The following is a 26,004-nucleotide window of genomic DNA, read 5'->3' as shown; positions in this document are numbered from 1 at the left end:
CTTGAAGATATCATAACAAATAAAAATGTTTCCATACAAGCACTTGTTTCAGAACAGTCGATTTGTATGACAGCTATATGCTATAGTGGCCCGATGTGAACAGTTTATTCGAAAATTGTAGTATTAGTTTGGTTAGTAGATCTTGTCAAATTTTGTAATGATAATTTCTCAAATGAAAAAGTTTTCCATACTAGCACTTGATTTAGATGGGTCAGTTAATATGACAGCTATATGCTATATTAGTCCGATCTGCACAGTTTCTCCACATATTGTAGCATTAGTTTGGGTAAAAGCTCATGCCAAACATTTTAAGAATAGTCACAAAAAAAGTTTTCTCTTCAAGAATTTGATTTAGAATGGTCATTCTGTATGGCCGATATAGCTATTCGCTATACTTGTCCAATATCGGCAGTTCTTATGGAGAATGTTCATCATCAAAAACTGTAGGCTAACTTAATATGCACTGTTCATGGTATAAAAATAACTTAATATACTGTTAAGAGTATAAAAATTGGAAAATACAAAAAGTTGAAAGCATGTATTGTCACTTAATTCGCTGTGGCATTATCACTTAATCTCGTTTGTATCAAAAATGAAAAAATGCAAATTTATAAAAATTCGAGTAATAAATTTGTTGACCCAAAAAATGTCACATACATATGTACATATGTCGATTTATGTATGCATATTCATTAGTACATATGGTTATACAGGTTTTTAGAAGAAATCAATAAAATTCCCAAGCAAATCCATCAAGCCAAATAAAAAGCCAAACAAATATGCATATATGTATGTCTGTATTGATATATGTATGTACGTATTTAAATATATATATATATCTAAATTCAAATACATATATTGAATATACATATGTATATACGCACACACATACACATTTGTCTCCAATTGCGCTCGTTTTGATCGACGTTAGAAAAAAAAATGGAAATGTTCTTTGCATAACACGCATTTGATTTCAATATAATAAAAATCGACATAACGAAAATTAAAACATTACGGTATTTTTTAGTGGCTTTTGCTGCGCTTGAGAAGGAGTTTTGTTTCATATTAGCGCGTTGAAGGCGAAAGAAAAGGCGCAGACATCGATTTCAAAACATTTTATGACTTGCTCGTTAACAACATAAATAACAAGTTTGCTAGCCATACACACGATATCGTTAAATAAAAGCGAAGATATGACAATAATAAAATGTATACATACATACTAACATATAGAAAATAAGCGGCGCATAGCTGCAACGACTAAAGATATTGTAACAAAAACAACAATAATAACTTTATTCTCGAACGCCGAAAAAGACGACAGCGCGTTGACAATATCACAAAAAGCAACAAAAACAAAAAAAAACAATAATACCGGCCTCAGTAGGCCAACAACAACAACAATCTGAATACAACAATAAATAAATTTGTTTTACTACGCTTGAATTCTTAACGATCTCTAATTTCTTTTCAACCTAAATTGATCCATAAATTCGTCAGCAGCTTTGGCGCACCGAGTGAGTTGATAATAAGGCAGGAAAAAAGTATGTATAATACGGGAAGAAAAAAACATGAAAACAAAAAGGGCAAAGCTGAAGCGAAAAACTGCCGAAGCGGCGCAAAATTCCTGCAACAACAACAACGAAAAAACAATATAGAAGCCACAGCTAGCTAACCAATCGACTGATCGGCGGCAAAGCCGCTGAAGCCGCCGCTTGGCCAGCCATTTGCCTTAAATCCAAACGAAAATGCCAAACACACACAAAAGTGACATTAATTTTAATGTTTATGAGCAATTTCATTTTGTGCGCTGAGTTAAAAAACGTTTTTGGTAAAATATGATAAAAAAATGAAGTGCGGGTGGTGACTTGTAGTTGTTTTTGTTTTGTTTTGGTGCAATGCATTACTCGCTGTTTATAGCGGTTGTAACGTTTAATTTTGAGCCAATAAATAGCGAGTTAAATGCTCTTTGAAAGCCCAAATTCAAAGTAACTGTAACAGCTGCTGCTCCCGCCAGCTAAATGTTGTGGCAAGCTGTTAGCTGCCGCTAAGCAGCTAGTAGCACGATCGGCAGTAATCCCCTATTAGCGATCGATATTGTTATTTGTTCTCATTCAATAGCAATTTTTTATTGTTTTTGTTACGTGTTTTCTCATTTTTTTTTGTGTTTTGAGTTTAAAATGCAAATGAGTTCCACCTACGCGCTGCGATTCGGTACAAATAATAACAAAAGAAAGCGACAAAAACATGTCAAAGCGATATAAGCCACAGTAAGCGTGTTATTACAAGGCGTTACATTTTGTATCGTGTGTCTAATATAAATATATGTATGTATTTGATTTAAAATAAAATTAGTAAATGAAAGTTTTATAAGATTTGTTTTGTTTTATTCATTATTATTTAATTTACTTTGATTTAATTTAATATAATTAGTTTTGATTTTATTATATGTGATATTATTTTATTTTAATTAAATAATTTGTTTTTAGTTATTGTATATGTACATACATACATATGTATATGATTAAAAAAAAAGTTGTGAGTAATTGAAATTTTATTATGTTTTTGGTTTCTATTTTATTGATTTACTTAAATAGTTTTCAATTTAATTTCAATTTATTTAGTTCAAATTAATTTAATTTAATTTAATATAATTTGGTTTGATTTTTTAATTTAGTTTAATTATGTTAAGTAAATTTTGTTTAATTTAATTCATTTCAATTATTTTATTTTAATTTATTATAGCTTTATTTGATTTAATTTAATTAAATTTTATTCAATTTGATTGCGATTTGTTATTTTTCATTTAATTTTATTTTATTAAATTCAATTCATTTTTATTTTATTGTATTAAATTTGATTTAGTTTAATTGCACTTAATTTGATTTCATTTACTTTAATATAATTTTTCATTAATTAATTAATTTTTTTTAATTAACTTATTTTATTTTATTTTAATTAAATTTAATTTATTATTATTTAATTCGATTTGATTAATTTTGGATTTTTATTTTAATTTAATTTAAATAACTTAATTAAAACTGATTTAATTTTATTTAATTAGATTTAGTTTTGTAATTTAGTTTTATTTTGTTAAGAAAATTAAATATAATTTAATACAATTTTATTTGTTTTAATTTAATTTGATTTTTTAATTTGATTTAATTTAATTTTATTCAATTAATTTTTATATAAATGTATGAAATTTGATTTAACTTAATTTAATTACATTTTTTGTTAATTCATTTTTTTAATTACTATTACTAATTAATTTAATTTAATTCGAAGAGATTTATTTTAATTTTTTTTAAATTTAATTTAAATTACTTTTATATAATTTAATTGAATTTAATTAAGTCTTTTACTTGAATTCAGTTTATTTTAGTTTAATTTATTGAAACATCATTTTATGTAATTATATCGTATATACAACATATACTTAATTATATTTTATTTTATGTGTACTTAATAATTTTTATTTTTTATATTTTATCACATTTTATAAGTTTTAAGCATCAGTCGTATATTAGTTTCCAATTTTAAGGTATTTTCCACATTTTTCCAAAAGAAATCAGAGAAGTGAGTAAGTTAAGACTGCTCTTCGATAAATTTCATGTAGTTTCCAATTAATCATCGATTTCTTGCTCTGTCATAATCAATATATGCAACGAACACGTTTTGTTTTTGTTGTAATTTGCATCATAAAATCAGTTGTTTTACAGAAATATGTAAATTGTCGCGTTGACATTAGTACAAAAGTTTTAATATTCAATTTATGCCATAAAATAAACATATGTGCATACATTTGTATGTATACAAGCGACACTATTAACACGATCAGCTTGATTTTGCATTTTTAATGCCGCTAGCGCCAATACATATACATACATAAATGCAATTATATAAGAAACTCATTTGAGTATAATTCAATTAAATTTATTTTGTTAATTTTTGTATTTTTTCTAGTAAATTTATTGAGAGATTTATTTATTAATTTTTTTATATTTAACAATACTGCCGGCTAGCAGCTTGCACCGCAGCTTTGTGACATAAAACTGTGGTAGTCAATATGTGGCACATTTGCATATAAAGCGCTGTATTAGCGCGGCAATTTATATGTATATACATACGTACTACATATTTAGTAAAGCTAGCGAAGGCGTTTGTATGCACATACATTTGTATACTGTTTGTATGTATGTAGGTGCAGAAATTAATTCGATTTATAAAAAAGAAACCTGCTTATAACCCGCTGTGAACTAATGTCTGTCTGGTGGCTGCATGCTAATACTAATGCTTACTACTTATCAAATAGCACTGTATATGGTTCGGGGGTGTTTGTCGCCGCTTTGTGCTAACATGATCAGTTTCTCGCTCATGTTAATGCGCTGAACCATACCATTTGCGGTTTTAAATTGTATATTAACAACATGGCGATTAGTTCGAAGCTTGATTGTGAATAATAAATAATGCCGCAAATCGTACAAAATTATCTTTCGTCTAATATATGCACGAAATAGATATATAAACACACATATATACCTACTTTTGCAATAAATATATGCAGTAATATTATAAATGTAAACATTAAAGTTATTTGTTAAGTAGTTATATGGGGAGGGGAGAAATATCAGTTCACGCTCCAATTATAATTTGCCGTGATCGCGAATATATTTATGAGTTTAGAAAGCAGTTTTCGATGTTTTTGGTGTTTTGGTGTTCATTTTTGTTCATTTGGTGTTCGATTAGCAGTATAATTATAAAATGTAAAATATTATTCGGCATATTATTGAATATAATATCTAAAGTTTGAGGTCAAAATTTATTTATAAATATTTTCGTAAAAAATCGCAATTTACAAGAAAACCTATAGTAATATATTAACCTACAACATTTTAAAGTATTAAAAATATTCTTGGAACGCTTAGAGTATTTAATCACTCAAATCATATATCATATATCTTTAAAGTCCTGAAAATTAATTTTTTGTAATTTTTTACTTAAAAATTTGAAGCTTGGACACTTAAGGAGCTATGTCAATTTCAAAAAATCGCTTTTTATTTTTGCTTATACATACATACATATATCCATTGTAAATGTATTTGAGAATATTCTCCGAAAATTTATTGAAAATTAAGTGATCAGGCAAATAGTTTCGGAGGCAGCTCCGTATTTGTAAGAGTGAGTAGACCTCAAAAAGGCTTAACCATTTGACTTAAAATTTTTTTATGGCCCTCTTAGATTTCTTTTGCAAATAATGATCAAAGAACTGAGATTTTTAACAACAATTTCGATTTTTTAAGTCACTCTATAATTGTTTTTCACAAAAAATTACTTTTCGTTGGGAAACGATTTTGATGAAAATTTGAATTTCTTCAGTCAATTTAAGGTGTAAATTTATATTTTCATAAAAAACGATTTATTTTGGGACGCATGCATATTTTCAAAACGAAAATGTTTTGATTTATAATAATAGTAAGTATTTTTTTGATTTTTGGATTTGAAATTTTAAGTAGAAAAGTCTTCCTCAACGCCAGCTAACATTTTGCGAAGGTCCGCCTGGGGGTCGAAAAGGGAATCAAGGGAATCAAAAAGTGCTCAAATTCACTTATTATTGAAGTATATGTACATATATATATGTATGTACATACATTTAATCCTATAAATATTTTTTTTTTATTTAGTAATGAAACCTTTAATTTTTTAATTCCTTAAAAAAAATCAAAAAAGTCGTTTTCGCTTGCAAGTATATAGTAATCCCTTAAACTATATTTAATTCGAAATATGACTCTATAACCACATACATACATACATACATTAACCTAAACAAAACTGAATCTTATATTCACACCAATTTAATATAAATCTTTAATAGCGAAAATGGTTGCCTCCAATAACATTGCACTTCACCGTTGACATAACAGCTGTTAAATTCAGTTGACAGCTGTAGACACGCTACGCTTGGCATCTGCCGACTGCTGATTACCAAAATGACAACTCACTTGTACAAAGATATACATACATACATATGTATGTAGCTGCAACGCGGACGTGGCTCACTGCCTCTAATTAGTTAGCGACACAGATATAAGCACATAGATCACGCATCCCGAACGCGTTCCACAGCATAAATCATCCAGCTGTAATTAGTCATTTATATGGCATTGACTTTCCCTTTCGAGGAAGCCAACTAGCGCACCTTTAAATGCGTATAATTTTCTTGAGCTGCCAGCACGCTGCCAGCGCAAAACAACAAACACAAAATATGCTATAAGCAAAATGTTTAAGAAGACGCCACAGTGGCAAGAGAAAAAGTGTCAAATTGTCGCAGGGAAATCATTACTTTGACACAGGCTGTCAAGTGGCTGTCACTTGCTGCTGTTGCTGTTGCCGCCACGCAAAGGAGATGCGCGCATAATCACACACTACACACATACATACAAAACGCACATATATCATATGCTGTGTATTTATACGCAAATGTTTATCGGTATGTACGTGTTGAACGTGCCGCTAAAATGCTAAAATACCCATAAGACACATTGAAATTTCCCTTGACACTCGCGGCTTTATCGTGTCTTCCGATATCATTGCGCGCGCTCCAGTTTGTTTTTGTTGGGGGTGAATTTCAAAGGCACCGCCGTCACTGTCGCATTTGCGTTACACTTGCTTTGTTGTTTGGGTTTTTGTTGTTGTTGTTGCATATTTGCCACATCTTATTATTGCCTTATTAATAAATTTGTCAACACGCGGATGACAGCTCACTTGAAATCGGAAATAAGTGCAGATGTTGCAAGGCGGCGGCGGCGACGGTGAGAATGGCGGCATGGCGAGCGACAAAGGCAAGTGGCAAGCGACAGCGGAATAAATATATGTACATATAATATTTATAAAATTTCGGGTGAAAAGCAAAGGATGTAAGGACATGCTTGACAGTAGAAGAAATTATTCCAGTTTGTGCTTTTAAGAGTGGGCGGAATTGATTGATTTTTGAATGAAAATATTTTGAAAACAGATTCTTATATTTACATATGCATATATTTTATATGTATTTATGTATGTATGGACACACAAACACTAATATACATATGAATGTATGTACCTGCCTTGGCACATTTCTCAGCGATATTGCATTGCTAGCGCTCATTGTTGCCACATTACACCGCCCATTTGTTTATTTAGTCACCATCAAATTGCTTTTGTGGCATGAAAACATTTTCGAAAATTCCAACTAAATAAAACCGAATTTCTTGCAGTGCAACAACGCTACGCACATGTCAAGTGCCTGAGTGATTTGCCTCATTCAGCCAAGTGGGTGCGAATGTACGTCCAATGGCGCCCTCTTAGCTGTCTTATGTTTATCGAAAAATCCACTTTGCACGCATAACTTTTGTTATTGAGTAGTTGTGTTGCTGTTATAGTTGTTGTGGCATACACCAACAAACAGTATTAATTTCGCATTAGTTTGTTTGTATTAATGTGCTTGCTACTTGTCATTGTTGCACACAAATCAACAACGTATAAACTTTTCCACAACAACAACAACAGCAATACAAACTTTATAGTTACTGTTTAAGGGTTGTGTTGTTAATTTTTCCTAGCAAATCGTATTTCTTTCAACATCTAGTACTTGAGTTCTCCGCAACACTCTTTAGCAGCACTCAACGAGTGCAGCATTCAATCGTACTTTAGCGGCGTGAGTGTAAGTGTGTTTGTGTGAGAGAGTTTGTGAATTTTACACTTCTCAATTTTTCAGTTGCACTTGAGAGCATGCAAGGCGCCGAATCGAGTTGAACTGGGCGTCTCCTATGAGTTGAATTGAGTGCGGTTGGAGTAGTAGGCGGGGTATTGCAAAAGGAGTTTACTGTGTTATCCTTTCGGAATGCGCGGATGTGAAAATATGCATTTATTAATTGGAGTTGGATTTAACGTTAACAATTTTTTGTAAGGCATGCAATTTCCTAAAATAATAGTTTTTTATTTTAATTTTTCGTGTCTACATGTTTGAATGTATGTACATATATATGTATGAATATCCAAAATTATACCTAAAGTAATAACAAAAATAATACCCAAAACTATATTTTCTCCAAATCAAGTTTTTCAATGTCCAACGCTGTTGCTCTACGGCGCTTAGCACTGATTTGTCAACTTGTTCCCTCAAGGGTACCCAAACAACCCTAGAAAAAAACTACAATAAAATAGAATAACTAGTTGGCAACAAAAGAGGCCAAATAGATTTGTTGTGTTATTCTGGTAGATAAAAGTTTTTCAATGGAAAGCTCTTTCGTTTATATTCAAAAGTTTATGTTTCCGGTTTTTGTCTCAGTCGGCTTTTGTAGTTCCTTTTACAGTGCACCCCACCCATAATATGTTCACTTTTTGTATAGTCCTCTGTATTTTGCAACGCAATTTATGCATATCGTTTGGTTTAGGTATTTTTTGTTATTATGTAATTCGCGTGTGTTAGGCTTCATGAGTGCGATTTCATGCTATGTATTGGTTTGGTAGACAGTTGTGGCGGCTACTTGAATCTGAAATGTACTATACATAGGCGCGGTTAACAAATCTATGGTGATTAAATATGTATAAGCAAATATGTATATAATAACTATAAAATTTTGATATTTTTTACTTGAAAGAGCTGCTCTACTTATTTTACACAGTTTGTTACCAAAAAGTCGAAAATATTATCAATTATATTAGGGTGGGTCAAAATTATTTTTAATGGATTTATAATGAATTTGAGAAGAAAAACATGTTATGGAACAGAGCTTAACTCTCAATTAACAAATTACGATTTTTTGCTAAGTCGCTAAGCTCAAACATTTTTCGAGGTCAAAGTTCAACCTTAAAACATAAAAGATAATTTTACAATTTCTATATTCTTTCAAATGAAACAATTCCTCAAAATCAAGAAACATTTTATTTGTGCTAAAATTTATTGAATTTGTTGGATGTTATGAGCACTATGCTTATTAGTACAAATTCATAAAATATATACATAGATATTACATTTATGCGCGTTTATATAACCTCCTCTCACTTTTCAACAGAATACGAAACTAAGCAAGAAAAAAATATTTAAAAAAAAATAAAAAAATAAAAATATGCGTGTATACATTTATTGCCACATTCGAAATCCACCAATAAAAAAAAAGCATATAAATACTTAGATATAAATCGACAAGTAGCAGCAGGCAATATATATGTATATGAACCCCAGAGAAGCCACTGACAATGGCAAGGTGAGCAAAGTTTTGCAGCATTTTTGACCAGCATTGTTGCGTTCGCAGGCGAAGTGTTGGCCATGTGGGCTCGACGGAGATAGGCACGAAAAGTATGCTTAAAGCTTGTAAAACACTAAACGTTTACCAAAACGAAAAATGCGCACAATTTTGTATATGAGGATATAGCTATATTTTTCAATAAAATTTTAGCTTGTCGTTTGGTTTAACATTTCACTATTTCACGCAAGATTGTGTCAATGCTGAGAATATTTTTTACAGTTATTTTGTCTACGCTTGTCGCACATTTGCTCATTTCATTATCACCGTCGTTAATCGAAGCAGTCGAATACGCAGGCAAACATTGACATTATTAATACAGCAACTACAACAACTTTGAGAAAATATTTGACGCAAAATATAAATATGTATGTATGTATGAATATAAATAAGCGTGTCACATAAGCGTCGGGTTAAAGTAGCACAGCATGTGGCGGCGTCAGCACAACATGAGTATGTCGTTGCATTAGTGAAAAAAAGGTGCATGCACCTCAAACTGAATAGTTGACACACAATACAATTTGACCGAAACTACAAGTACTACAAGTCATTTAGCAAATCACTGGCACTCATTGGCTTTATGTCAAACAACCATACACACTCAAATACACATCACTAAGTGTATACAATTCGCCTGCAATGCTTAGCCTGTAAATGTGTCTGCAACATGGCGTTGCTATGAGCGTCAATGCTGACGCTATATCTGTGTGGCGCATCAAAAATGCAACGTCTAATCGCAAGCGAAACAGTAAATACTTTTTTGTTGTTGTTGTAAGTATTACAGTTGGCAAAACATTGTTGGTGTTACTGTTGTTGTTGTGGAAACCTACTCCACAACGGGCACACTGGCATTTACTGAATGAATTGGTGTGCCATTGCAACATCATTGGTGCAACTGGCATTTCAATGCGCTGCGTTTGCACCTTATCAGCACTGGTGGCATCTCGTTTAAGTCTGCTACACAGTCTGGAAATGTGAATTGTGTCTGCGTCTGCGTTTTACAATTGTCGATTGTCGGCCGAATGTTGTACAACGGATTTGTCTGCTTACACTTCTCTTCTTCTTCCTCTTCAGTTTTCCACATTCTGAGCGCGTCTGCGTAAAACGAGTTTTGATTTCCGGTCGATTTTGTCTGATGCTTGTTGTTGTGATCTGAAAATTTTGTCAGACAAAAACTCAATTCTTGGTGAAGAAACTGAAAATTCGCTTCTTGCAACATGCACCTTTGCCATGACCTCAATGAGCGGCTGTTTTGTAACGAGGAACCCTTTATTCTCATTGAAATTCTAAAACCATGTTAGAAAAAAATTTGAAAACTTTTTTTTAGAAAATTAGACTGAAGATTGTTGCTCTATGGTGACTGATTTGATCCTATATCTAGTTTCTCGACTCCCGGCGACCCTCGGTAGTGTTCTGAAATATCTTTTGATTTATTCAATGAACTAGTAGATGACAAAAACGTACTGTGACATGAATATATGTACATTCTATTTTTATTATTGCTTTATTTTTGTTGTTTTTTTGCAAATAACACTTGCATGCCAATAATTTACGTAAGTACGCCCTTTCATACGGTTTGCAAATCAAATCGCTGATAAGCCCGACCAGATCTGTTTACTTACACGAAACACCAATAACATTAACAGCCTTTTAGTATACATATCAATGTTATATGCGTTAAACAAGAACAAAATTAGCACTGCTGGACCACACAACGGCACACGACGTCAGCAAAAGCAACTCTTAAACGAACAGCACTTCGGCGAGTTGAGCAAAATGCAGTTAAAAAATTAAATAAAAACAAAGATCACAATAATAGCAACAAAAAAAAAATGAAGAAATATCAAAAACTGTAATCTGAGCATACAAAAATGAGCAAACATACATACATACATACATAGCGCAGGGAGACAACAGAAATATGCTAATACTGCAGAAGTGGTTGTATGCAAATGTCAATGCAGTTGTTTGGGGTAGAGAGCGACGGCTGTAGCTGGGATAGGCGGAGAAGTGGTATTTATTTAAATAAATTAATTTGAAATATTTTCGCACTAAACGGCAATCGTAGGTAGCTAAAAGATCAAAAGTGGAAAAAATATAAGCAATGAGAAAGTGTCGAATCGCAAGAAAATATTTCATGTGGGGCAGAAACGATTGCAATAAAAGAGTGAAAAGTGACAAAATAAAAAGGTGTAAAAGAATTGAAACAACAATGAAATGCGTGTCGACTGTTACGCACATGCACATACATTTGTAGGTACATAAATACATATAAACACATTCCCATATGTACATATATATTTATAAAAGCACATACAAAACGCATGTTGCAAGCTTGTCGGCGGCTGCTCATTCATAAATCCGATACGATACGGAGTAGCAGAAGCTGCGTGGTGAACACAATAACAACAAAGTGCCAACAATACCAGCATAAGTTCAACTTACAAAGCAGCAACAACAGCCAAAGCAGTATTTATGCGAAATTTATCACATTTGCAGCAAATAAATTCTGAATGCAAGCGCGAATATCTAGCAGTGTCGATCTATAGCCACAATACTTGGGTTTGCTGTGCGGCTAATGCCACTGTTGCCACATACTGGTAGCAATTTTATATGCAGCTCGAACATGTCAACAAACATAAGCGTGCTTTCGTTGTTTTAAAAGTGTGTGTGCTTATGTGTGTGGGCACTTTTAGTAGCTGTACGCTTTCAAAGTAACACAATATTTTTTACAAACAACAACAACTGCGGTACTAAGCAAAAAAAAAACAATAATACAACAATATACCACATTTGCTCAAGTTGCTGATCATTGTTGTTGATATTTTTCGCCAGGTTAGTGTTATTATTACCAGCACATTGTTTGTTGTTCTCAAAAGAATAACATGGCAGAGAGTACAGCGCAGCACCCAAGCAACAGCAGCAGCAGCAACATGTCGAAAGTTGTTAATGTTTATCACAGACTCGAGTATTTAGTACTTCATATTTTGTTGTTGTTGCTGCTGTTATACTGACTCAAGTGTTGTTGCTATCTGGCTGACCAGCAGCGCAAAGGTCTCAAGAGGCTACAACAAACTTGCATCATGCGCTGTACATTCTTCAACACCAACAGCAGGCAGTATATTATTATTTGTTGCTTTTTTTGTTATTTCGTTTCTCTGCTTATTGCTGCAACACCGCGTGTCGCTTGAAGGACGTGCAACAGTAGCTGTTGTTCTGTTACTCTAGCTGCCTGTGTTATTGTTGGCACTACAATTTATGTTGTTGCTGCTACGCATGCACTTCTGGCCGCGTTGAGTGGTTGTTGCATGGCTTTTTGCTTTTGGTCTGTTGCGTTTGTTCGTAATAGCAGTTGTAGTAGCAATGGTAACAACAACAACTACATGAGTGAAATTTATATCAACGCATTAAAATCAAATCACGCAATAAATGTGTTCAACGTGTTGTTAATTTTGCTTGCTGTTGTTGCTCCTTTGGTTACGTTACGATTACACGCTTTCGCGCACGCACTGCAGAAAACGCAGCTGTTGGCGAATTGAATACAGGGTGTGTTAATGGTAATGCGCGAATCGCTTTAATAAAGCTTGAGAGAATTTTAGATTTAGTATTAATTTTCACAACAATAAATTTTTAATTTTTTTTTTTTTGAAAGCAGTGTAACAGAAATGTTAAAAAATTTTATAATCTTAAAATTTATTACAAAACATTAGAAATATTGAAATCCTAATTTTTTTATAATTAAATTTATTCGAAAAAATTGCAATTATTTTTATGAGCAGGCAACTCGGTCGCTTAAGTGGTACATTAAAAATTTAAGCATATTTTTCTAGAAACTATTTTTTAAGGTTTTATTAGAAAATCAGTCAAACGATTTATCTACTTAATTTTAGTGGTGAACTTCTTTCAAGTGAATTAGTGATGAAGTGATTAAAAACTCAAAATTTAGAATTGTTCGTTAAAAGAAAATCGAAAAGTAGCCGTAGTAGTGGCTATCTTGAGTATAAGTACATGCTATTTTTCCTCTCTACTTCAAAATATTAAATCAATATTAATTCAATAAATGTCCAAAATTCAAGCTTCTAACCTAGAACACTCCCTTAATTATTTATTTTCAATAATTTAATAGTTTGAATTATTTTTAATAATTAATTAATCGAAAATTACATCAATGTCTATCTTTTCGATGTCTTTTTTTTCTTATTTTTCTAATATTTATATTTTTTATTTCCTTGCGCCAAATGTCAATTAACACAATGTTTATTGTTATCAGCAGCGCCAACGCACAAGTCGTCATATGACGCGGTTGTGTGTCTCCGTTTGTTATACAACTAAGTGTTTATTAATAAGACAATCTACTAATTCTCATTCAAAGAAAATTGCGCCTTTTGTGGTGCGCAGTAATTAATTTGTTACTTTTGTGAAATTATAATCAGCAAATGCATATACACGTATAAATGTATTGTTCAATTAGACAACAACATCAGACATAAGTGTCACTATAAAGCGATAATTGTGCAAGTACAATGAAATTAACATATATTTCAATAAATTTATTGTTATACACACAAAAAGCTTGTCTTAACAAATCTTACAACAGTGCCGCGTTGCGCGCTGCGCCCTTTGCCGCCTAATTGCGGGGCAGCAAATAACAAGTGTGTGTTTAATTGGCTTGCTAGAATTTATGTACTCATTATTTTATTTCAATTATCACTTGCCGAGTGTACGCGCCCCACCATTTGATGCCATTCAATTTTATTTCTATAAAATTGTACATACAATTATAAATATTTATACATACATATATATATACATATGTACATACTCAAGGTGTATACGTAAGTCCATGGTAGATCTATAAAAATCCCGTGTGGATGGCATAACATCAAATCAAATCAAAATAATATAAAATCGTACACTTTTGACAATCGCGCCAATTTATTCTTGTCATATTTATGGGGTCAAGCGAATGACGCATGCAACAATGTAGCACCGTTGCCCCCCACTATCGGCCACTGACGCAATCAACGCTGTTCTAAGCACTGCTAATACGCGTTGTGTGCAATACGTAAACTTATATACATATTTATATGTTGTACATGTATAAATGCATTAGGGTGGGCAAAACAAAAATTATATAATTTTTTTTCGCAAATAAATGTCGCAAATTGTATAACATAATAAAATTACTAATTTTTATCATACATGTATAATATTAATGTATTAGGGTGCGCAAAAAAAAACTTTTTTTAACTTTTTAATTTTTTTTCCTAAATACCGTAAGAAATGTCACAAATTGTATAACATAATAAAATTTTTAGTTCTTTTAATACTTTTCCAACTTATTCTATAAATGTCTATATACTACATTTTCGACCTTTTTGTAGTTGGTTACTTCCATAAAAGGTTCCATAAAAAGGATTTTCATTTTTACTTTACAATAATTTGTTCAAAGGCATTAATGGCCCGAAAAAAGTTTAAAGTGTCCTGTATTATTTATATTAGAACCAACCTAATAATATGAATGTTTAAACCACAAATTTCACTAAAAATCTTTTACGTCATTTCGGCAGATATTTTCACGATATTCAACGGAATATGCAACACATTTTTGTTTTTTTTTGGCTCACCCTTATATACATACATTTGTATGTACATACATATGTATATTAAATTTGTTGAACTCATAGTACTTATGTGTATCAATATACTTCTGCTGCGCTTCTCAATAACTTATTGTACGTAATAGGTAATCAGCACGAAAATGTGTTAATTTGTTAAACATGATACTTTCGTGTGTTGAGATCAAGGTTTCCAAAATAAATATTCGAAAATATTATAAACATTGAAAACCACAAAATATGCGATTTTATGTACATTTTTTGTGTTTTATTTTTGTGTTTTTGGTATGAATGAAATGCGTAAGCTACAAATGGCTTATCGCTGCTAAATATTTTTATTTCTAATTCATTTTGATAATTCGCGCGTGTCTCTTTGTTTATGTATTGTACATATATTATTATAGCATAATATTAAATAAATTATTTTAATACCTTTCCGCTACTAAAAATAATTAATGATCTCCTTTTGTTGTTGCAGGCTGGTTTGGATTTGAAAGAGAATTTGGTAGCTAGCGGTGCGCCATGGCCCTATCCATCGGTGTACCATCCCTACGATGCAGCGTTCGGCTATCCATTTAATAGGTGAGTTCAAAAAATTAAGAAAGAAATCGAAAAAAATGAAAAATTAGAAATTTTGAGAAAAAAATGTTAGAAAGTAAAAAAAAAAAATCTGAAAGAAACTTTTCTGAATTTTTTTTTTTAATTTTTAAATTTTTTTTTTTTAAATTAGCAGAATTTTTTTTTAATTTTCAGAAATTTTTTTGTTTTTAAATTAAGAAATTAAATTAATTAGTATTTAAAATACCCAAATTATACATATGTATTTGGTTAAATTTGAGCCGAATTATGTTGTTAACTTATGATGTGGTGACGACATCTTAGCAATGTTAGGCGAGAGAAATGCGTCTGAAGTTCATAATTTCTCACTATATATTTTATTTTATTATGAATGAGACATTTGGCAGCCTAACTCTGCATTAAAATCTAAATTTAGAATTTAATTGAGATATACCGTTATTAAAAAAGCACCATGTGGAGCTACAAGATAATTTGTATTTGTGTCACGAGCCCTACAGAACTCGTGCGTATGACAAATTAATAGATCACTTAACGTAAAACTTATATACAGTCTGTAATGACATGATAAAAATTGTGAACGCCCACTTTTCAGGAGCCCAAACTTTTAGTCCCGCTTATATGTTATATATTTACTGCTAAGGCAACACGCAATGGAAATGAAAATAGTAGACTTTTACCAGTGACATCTTTCAATTAAATAAATCAATGCACTGCCAGTCGTTGGGATACTTATGTGCCGCATACAACAAGCATATACGCCCAACTCCCGACTTAATAAAGGCGATGGGTACAAATTGAGTGACAACATTTTGCTTTTAATGCATAAAACACTAGCGCTGGCAAGCAGCTTTTGCGGGTGACAAATGTAGTAAGTGTAGAGCATCCCTTATTGGTTGTGTGGCAAGACCCATTTGTTGCAATATACAAATTTAAATGAATAAGTACTATATGTAGGGTTTGAATATTTAGCGGGAAATTCGAGCAGATGATTTTATTGTTTTAAGACTGTAAATCTTAATAAGCTCAGGCTGACAGGCGGTGTCGAGAAAAATGTTGGAAATTAACGTTGCATGATGGATGGAGGGAGGGTACTGCATACATATAAGTATGTGTGTAGATATATACATAGTATACCGGCGAACACGTTGCATTAACATTATAACTATATATAATGTATATGTAGGTATATACTTAATAATGCATCTACATACACATACCTACAAACATGTATGAATTATACTCTGAATAGTGAATATTAAATGAGTCACAAAGTTTGTAGTTTTTGAGATATCCCCCTGAAATTTCGTACACATTATTTTCTTCTCAAGAGCTTGCACATTTGTCGAAACTGCCGTTATCCTAAAACTATAGCATATAGCTGTCATACAAACTGCACCATCGAAATCAAGTGCTTGTATGGAAAACTTTTTTATTTTATGTGATTTCTTCACAAAATTTATCTAAAGTGATTATTTAAAGCAAAGGTGTATTCTGCGAAGAAATTGTTCAAATCGGATCACTATAGCATATAGCTGCCATACAAACTTTACAATCGGAATCAATTGCATGTATGGAAAACTTTTTTGGTTGACGAGATATATTGGCTAAATTTGGCATGCATTATTGCCAGTAGTAACAATACAATATTCAGAAAAATTGTTGAGATCGCGCCACTATAGCATATAGCTGTCATACAAACTGGCTGACCAACATCAAGATAAAGGTCTTCTTATATCCTTTTATGCTTTATAAAATGCAGCTGCGTATAATAAGTAAGCTCCATTGGAGCCGCAGCTAATTTTTTTTTTTCTTTATCTAATATTTTGTCGTAATTTTTTCCAATATTTTTGTCTTATTATACCGCCAAACAAAGCACCACATTGATATGTCAATTATCCATAAATACGTAAAAGTAATTATGCGCATTCAAATAACATAAAAATAAAGGCATTTAACTGCTACAAATGCGGCCGCCGCTAACAAGTCATTTTACGATCGAAAAGTGAATAAGCCAAGCGGCATATTTTCAGTAGACGGCGCCAGTAGATAAAAATCGTAGAAATCCGCACAAACAAAGAGAAATAATATAAAATGCTTAAATATGTTGAATTACGATTACGTTTGGTTTGCGGTGAACAATTGCGCATGCGCGCCTACGTATCGCCAACCAACCACCCACAGCTTTCTTGTCGCCATGCCAGCGACGTTCTTTGCCACGCACACACAGCCGATTTGCAGCGCCAGTAATTTGTCGATAAGCTTAAATGCTGAATATGCAATTATACAAAAAATTACTATACATATATATACATATGTACATACATATGAGATTAATGCCATGAGTGTTTAGCAAAGAAAATACGCAGCAAAATGCGAAAGCGCATGGAGTGAAAATAAAAATACGAAAACTTGAAAATTTTACCTTGAAGATTTGTAATACATTTGTATATGTATATGTTTCTATGTATGTGTGAATGTATATATGCATGTTTGTTTGCTTGCAAGTAGCTCATATGAAATTAAATATTTAAAGACGCATGCAATTAATGTAAGGAAGCACGCGTAGGCGGTCTACATGAGCAGTTAGCTGCATTAGCGCTCCACACCGTCAGCAGCGGGCACTCAAAAACAGAACGCGCTTGGCGCACGTGCAAATGCTTTTGTTGTTGTTATTGTTTTTTTTTGCAGCAGCTATGTATATTTCCTGCCGCCAAGTGACTAACTGCATTGGCAAGCGTCTATAACAGCGCATTAATACACGCACACACACATGCATACATGCATTAATATAAATGCATATTTTATAACACATATGCTCAGGCGCGCATTGTTGTTGCCTGGAGCTGCGTGCTCGGCATGGCTGATGCGGCCAGCAACAGCAATGAAGAAGCATAGCGCTAAAGCCAGTTGCAAGCATGTTGATAAAAGTAGCGGAAAGCATATTTGTATGAATGTAGATATGTTTGTGTGAAAATATATGTATATATGTACTTATGTAGATATGTATGTGTGTCGATTTATAAAAATCAATTTAAATAAAAATTCAACAATAACACGCGAGCATTTGTACAAATCGAAGTGTGTGTGCTGCATGGCAGAAGCGGTTGAAGTGGCTGCAGCGGCTTAATTCAATGCGCGTAAAATGCAATTGACGTACGTACAAGCCGCGCAACACACAGCACAAGCTCGTAAAGATGTTGATGGATTACAAACAGAGCAACAAATCAAGTGGAGCAGAAGCAACAAAATGCCAAAAAGAAAAAAAAAAACAGCAACAACAAATATGTACATACATGTATATGCAACAAGGCGATTTATAATGCATACCTTAAATCACTGGGCAGGAGTAGAATCACACAGGCGTCGCATGCATGCTTATGCGCTTACATAAATATATCACATAATTACATGGTTAAGTTATGGAATATGAAAAAAGAACATAAAAAGCAATTTTTGATTTATTAAATGCAATGCAATAAATAAAGTAGTAACTACAAATTTTTCCATAAGCATGCATGTAATATTATAATAAATTGAATTTACAATTCCTGTGCATAGTTAGAAGATTTCTACATTTCACTTGACACCAATTTACACCTCAACAGACGTCAATTAGACAATTGTAAACATCCCGTCACGTAATGCAAATGCACGAAGCGCTGCAAATCAGCATACATACGTACATATACATGCATGTGTATAAACTCATATACATATACACTTCATATAGCTATGTATACATCCATTTGTATGTATTTCCGCATGCGAATAAATTTAACTTAAATATATAAAAATTTATAATATTCTGTTTCGGCCGGAAATGATTGTGCAAACAAAATTATATTGAAACTAAATTAATTTCCTTTCAAAAAATATGCATTTTAAACTTAAAACTCACTTACGTGACTTGTTGTGTGCAAGATTAGTAAATGTTGGCAAGTGCTGATTGTATTTTTAAGCGCCAAAATTTACATGTAGCAGCATATGGGTAGCAGTTTATAAGCAACACAAGCTTGCAACATATGTAAATATTTTCATATTCAGAACAAGGTATATTAAGTTTGCCACAAAGTTTGAAACACTCGAAAATAATGTTTACAGACTCTATAATGTATATAAATGACCAGCATGACGAGGTGAGTCGATTTAGACATGATCGTGTGTCTGTATATACGCGACTTAGTCACTAAAGTTCGGGAGATATCGATCTGAAATTTTTCGCACATGCTTTTCTCACTAAGAAACTGCAAATTTGTCGTGAGCGCCTTTATTGAACCACTATTGCATATAGCTGCCATACAAACTGACCGATGCAAATCAAGTGCTTGTATGGAAAAAACTTTTATTTGACAAGCTAGCTTCACAAAATTTTGTAGAAATTATTTTCTCAGTCAATAATATAAACCATGAAAAAATTTTTTGGTTCGAATCACTATTGCATATAGCTGCCATACATACTGAGTGATCCAGATCAAAGCTTGTATGGAAAACATTTTGATTTGACAAGATAACTTCACGAAATTCGCCAAGAATTGTAGTCTAAAGCAACGCTATAATATCTGAAAAAATAGTTTAGATCAGATTAATATATGTAGTCTATAGCTGCCATATAAACTGACCGAATCAAATCAAGTGCTTGTATAGAAAACATTTTTATTTGACAAGCTAGCTTCACAAAATTTGGTGGGGATTATTTTCTTAGGTAATAACACAAGCCACGAAGAAATTTTTCAGTTCGGACCACTATCGCTTATACCTGCCATACAAACTGCCGGCTAAAAATCAAGTACTTGTATAGAAAACTTTTTCATTTGAGAAGATAACTTCACGAAATTTAGCAAAAATTATTGCCTAAGACAGAACTACAAACTCCTCAAAAATAATTCACATCAGACATATATAGCCTATACCTGCCACACAAACCGCCCGCGAAAATCAAATACTTGTATAGCAAACATTTTTATTTGACAAGATAGTTTCACGAAATTTGGCAAGAGTTAATGTCCAAGTCAATGCTATAATCTGCAAAAAAATCTTTTAGATCAGACTAATATATCCTATAGCTGCTATACAAAGCGACCGATGCAACTCAAATTCCTGCTTAGGATACTTTTTTTCACTTGCGAAAAGTATTAAAGCTTCGGTGCAAATAATGTTAAGGTTTATTATCTATTTTTTGTAATTATATGTGATCAATTAAGCTTGGACGTTTTCCTGTCAGGTGTCAACACAATTTTTGCTAATCATAAATGCTATTTGCATTTAAAAATTAATAAACAAAGGCTAAGCCCGCAGACGCATGTCGCAACACAAGTAACACCTGTGTGAAACAGCTGTAAAAAGATTAATAAAGTCATATGTATGTATATCTATATAGTAGAAGCAAGTTTGCGCAGTGGTTTACAAGTATTTGCGCGTACAACAACAGCTAAATATGCATATATCTACATATATGTGACAATACTGTTTGAGTAATCAAGTCATCAGCCCTGAGTACGCCCCAATTTTGGCTGGTTACTTGCAGGTGTTTCTTTAATGCCAACACTAGGCAGCGATTATATATATATATGTAGAACACACTTTTAAGGCCTATGCGTCCAATTTCGCTGCCAGTGGCAAGTTTTAAAGCAAAGTTATAAAAGTATATACATATACATTTAAAATGTAGACATATAAAGGTTTTCCGCTGACTTTGCTCAAAATTTGACGCGCTTTTCGCTTAATATTTCATTCACTCTTTATTTTCACATATACATACGTACATATATTATTAAGTTGAAAAAAAAAACACCAGCTATGTGAAAAAATATAAATAAGTTGATCATACAAATAGATATGTATTTACAAGTATATCACTCCTATTGACTTGCCACCGCATCTGCTACTCAATTTTGCTAACTAAAATACAATATCTCGCAACAAGAATGGCCATTACTGGTTGAATGCACAACAACAGCATCGCGGTAGCAACCCATTTTCATGTTACAACAGCAATTATGCGGTCGAAGCATAGCCAATAAAGCCATAACAGCGTTAAACAAACATACATGCGCATACAACAGGGACTTGCAACAAGCCGGAAAATTGTTGCAACACCAAATCTGTATGTAGCGAGCATGCAAGTTAAATTGATACACATATGTGTATATGTATATGCGCACCCAAATAATGGTTACTGCAATAATACACAGATACATACATATGTATGTATGTATATGCATGTGCATATAAATGTGTGTAGGCATGCAAATTGCGAATGGTGGTTTTGCCGTCGGCTGCGCAAGCCGCCCAGCCCACAATTGGCTGATTGACCAACACAGTGGTGAGCAAAACCACAAAAGGCTATAAAAAGCAAATGTGCGCCATCAGCCAAAGGGCGTACAAGCAGGCAGGCATATATACATATATGTATATGTATATGTGTATGTGCATTAGTATATGTGTTTTGTTACAAATTTTGCTTAATTTTGGTGCAACCAAAAAAAACAAAAATGCTATCAGCCAATAAAAACAAAACATATATTTCAGCATACATACATACATATGTATTTGCTACGGCCACATAACCAATAATTTTAGACCAATTTAGCGCCATAACTCTTCTTACACATAATTTGTGAAACTTTTCTCTTTAATCTTCGGATTTTTCTGCAATATTTTTCCTTTTATGCACTTTTTTTGGCCGCGGCGCCTATTAAAAGGCCACAAATTGCGCGTAAATGCTGACCGCCATGTTGGTCGCGGCTGCCATGCCAGCCACCACCGAATTTTGTGGTTTGTACGCCAACGCTGATGCCAAGTTTCACGCCGAAGGTGTGGCGCGCGGCTGCTGGTTGCCAATGTTGCCCACAATATGTAGCATGTAGCACATACGGTTATATATAGATGTGTTTATGCCGTGTGTGTCTCATTATGTTGGTTTGTGTCGCCTTTTTGTGCTTAAAATCAATTAAAAATCGTTGCGAATCATGTTATACGTTGTATGTTGCATGTTTAATGTTGTGTGCATTTGTTTTTGTTTTCGCTGATATGTAATTTAATAAGTGTAACAGCGACAAGCTGCCATTAATGCAAGGCAAAACAAGTTTTAAAATTGCAAATTCACGTAAAAGCACATAAGAGTTTGTATGTATGTTTGGTCGACGTTGCTCGTGGTGCTGCTTGCAACAGCTGGTTTTTACATTGGTTTTGTTGTATTATTGCTGCGCTGCTTGCGACAAGGCAAATTATACAATTACTTACATATAACAAAAAGTATGTGAAAGTTTTATTCCCCTTTATTAACGGTAAAGGCTTGTGGCAAGCTTATGTTTTAAAATCTGCTAAAACTACTTTATTAAGTTTCAGCAATATTTTCTATTACGTACAATACTATATAACATATACTTTACAATACATATTTGTGTACTCAAACCTTATGCTATACAGTTACTTTGTATGGCCTCATTTTGCAACATGGCAAAGCGCCACACTGTTTTAATTCTCACCTATCCCCTTGTGTAGCTGTTAATAGTATAAAAAATACTTACATTTAACGGCTTTCAAAATACACCATTTACCTTACACCTTCTTAACACATTTTTATCCAATATGGCAACATTGTTATTGCCCCTATGGCACACTTGTATATTAAAATTTCTGCCGCAATGTCTGTTAGACGCTTGAAATTTGCCACGCAGCACATTTTTTAATCGCCTTATGTCGCATTATATTTAATTGTAATCACCTGCACTCAGCCATGTCGACAATATTAAAATCCGCACTTGCACACAGAACCCTGCCAGCCAGCCTAATAACTGTTAACTAAGTATATTACGTAATATATAGTAGAGCATGTTTCCGTTAAACTCGCAGCGCCTTAACCTTTTTTCGCTTTTCTCTATTTCCAGCTATGGTGTGGACTTGAACGGAGCACGTCGCAAGAATGCCACCCGCGAGACCACCTCAACATTGAAAGCCTGGTTGAACGAACACAAAAAGAACCCTTACCCCACGAAGGGGGAGAAAATCATGTTGGCAATTATAACGAAAATGACGTTGACGCAGGTGTCGACGTGGTTCGCGAATGCGAGAAGAAGACTGAAAAAAGAGAATAAAATGACGTGGGAGCCGAGAAATCGCGTTGATGACGATGATGCAAATATCGATGATGACGATCACAAGAGCACGGATGATAATGATTTGCTAGGTAAGTTGCAAGTAATGTTAGAAAATAAGTAAAAAATGAAGTTCGTTATACCAATCTCTTTAAAAAAAACCGCTAAGACCTCTCATGCACCTCTTTCTCTTTTACATCATGCGCCTTTATTCTTTTTTACTAATTTAAAAATCCATGTCTTCCTTTCTGCTCTTCTCCACACAGATGCCAAAGACTCTGGTCTGGGCTCGAACGATGACAAAGATCGCTCGAATCGCTTAGGCGACTTGAGTGATCGCCCCGGTGAGAGCAACAATAGCGAATGGTCGGGTTCGCGTCCCGGCTCACCAAATGGCTCACCTGACCTTTATGATCGCCCCATGGGCATGCCCGGCGGTGGTCATCCACTCTTTCATCCCGCCGCGTTACATCATCACTTCCGCCCACCAGCCGGTTCGCCACCCGACATCGCCGCCTACCATCACCATCAACAACAATTGTTGCAGCAACATCAGCAGGCGCAACAGAACTCTTTGCAGGCGGCGAGTGGTGCCGGCAATGTTGGCGGCGGCAGTACAAGCGCCAGTTTAGCAGCAAAACCACGCATTTGGTCGCTGGCGGATATGGCTTCCAAGGATGGCAAAGACTCAGCGGCGAAAGATAGTCCACCGGGCGGCATCGGTTTGCCCGGCAGCAGTCTCGGCGAATTACCACCCACACACCCCGCACTCTACGGTCATCCCGCGCAACATGCCTCACCCGGCAAAATATTGTCACCCTTGGCGGCGCGTATACCAAATTATTCACCCTATGTGCGACCCGATCTGTACCGTGGTTTCTACGGTCCTGCCGGTCTCACCGGACCCTCTCAGGAATTTCTCGAGCATCAGCGTAATTTCAATGCCAGCTTAGCGGCACACAATGGGCTCAGCATGAATCCGCTGCTGTGGAAGGCAGCCGTCACCGGTGGCACGCCCTTCGCGCCACTCAGCCTCACCACCAGCGGCAGTCATCACGCGCCACAACATGTGCCACCACCAGCGGGGGCATCACCATCCGCCTCCAGCACATCATCATCGATTGGTTGCGATGTTGTGCAGCCACCCACTTCGATGAGTCTATCACAAGCACATCATATGGGTCCCATATCGGGCAATTCCACATCCTCATCGAACTCCTCCAATTCGGGTAAATTATCACCGGGCAAACCATGACAGTTGAACGTGTCACCAATGTCGCCGGCGGCAAATGCTACAACAAACACAACAACAGCACCAGCAATGTTGTCCGGAGTGAATGCAACGCTGCCGCAGTCAACGACAGCTGCTACGTCGACTTCGAATTTACTCGTCAGCGCTGCAACGCCTGCACTCACACACACACATACTCATACGCATACGCACACCCTGACACATGTGATACCAGCAGCAGCAGCGGCCGCAGCAGCAGCTGCTTCGTCGCCAATGTCCGCCTTTCGTTCGTTGATCGCCTTTCGCGAACAGCATTTGCAACAGCAAGCGCCAAAAGTGACGTTGCGGCCGTAATTCGTGTAACAGCGTATGAGCATTGGCTGAGCGTGGTGAGTAGCAGCATATAACTGTCTGTACACACCCAAACACGCATGCACGCAGTGTTTGTAGGTGGGCGCATCGAAATTGAGAATTTGTACTATCGGACAATAATTTACATGTGATTTGATAATTTTTAATTGAGAGCAAGCGGTGAGTACAGCCCACTTGAAGACGTTTACACCAAAAAAGTATTTGATTAGCAGAGCAAAAAAAAAAAAACAAACTAAATATGCAAGTATATGAAAATATGTATGTTAAGTTAACAGCATTAGACATTTTCGGCATTTCATTGGTCGAACGAACTCTGTTTTGTCTTCTTTTTCGCTGCTATGTAAATAACACTTGGTGGCAGAAAATTAACAGCAAACATATACTATATACATTTAAAGAAAAAGCAAACTAAAATAGTACACCGGAGTAATAAACAAAATTCAAAGAAATAAAACTTATGCAACAGAGCTTATAGAGAGTAACAGTTAGTAAAAGAAATTGTAAAAAGCACGATACACCGAACGAAAAAATCATGTAAATCAGACAGCACTTTAGTAACCGTGGGAAAATGTGTTTATACTTAAATAAGCTAAACGCATTTTTGCAGTGTAACAAAGGAAAAACAAACAGAAAAATTTAAGTATTCGAGACATAAACTACAAATCAGTGAGCAATTATGCAATAAAAAATACGTTTTTAATTTGATTTTATTAATTTTTGATTAATTTTTGCAAGCTGACAGCACACATATCAAAGAGTAGTAAAGCAATGTACAGCGCAGAAAGAAAATATAAAAAAACTTTAAATATTTTTAAGCAAAT

The 26,004-nt window shown here is 34.1% G+C and overlaps 1 protein-coding gene across 2 annotated transcripts in view; it reads left to right on the top strand.

Annotated features, from left to right (window-relative positions):
* LOC120778502 (homeobox protein araucan) overlaps nt 1-24,854 on the top strand; it is a 163,945-nt gene extending 139,091 nt beyond the window's left edge. For both annotated transcript variants that reach the window (XM_040110330.1, XM_040110331.1), the window contains exons 3-5: nt 15,384-15,487; nt 23,374-23,672; nt 23,847-24,854. In XM_040110330.1, coding sequence (XP_039966264.1) covers nt 15,384-15,487; nt 23,374-23,672; nt 23,847-24,835 — 1,392 coding nt within the window. In that variant the 3' untranslated portion in view covers nt 24,836-24,854. The remainder of the gene's footprint in view (nt 1-15,383; nt 15,488-23,373; nt 23,673-23,846) is intronic.
* The last annotated feature ends 1,150 nt before the right edge of the window (nt 24,855-26,004 follow it).

The sequence above is a fragment of the Bactrocera tryoni genome, chromosome 5, assembly GCF_016617805.1.
Source record: "Bactrocera tryoni isolate S06 chromosome 5, CSIRO_BtryS06_freeze2, whole genome shotgun sequence".
NCBI classification, from domain to species: domain Eukaryota; kingdom Metazoa; phylum Arthropoda; class Insecta; order Diptera; family Tephritidae; genus Bactrocera; species Bactrocera tryoni.
Note: the sequence above shows the minus strand (reverse complement) of the source record. Positions and strands in the feature narration are given on the sequence as shown.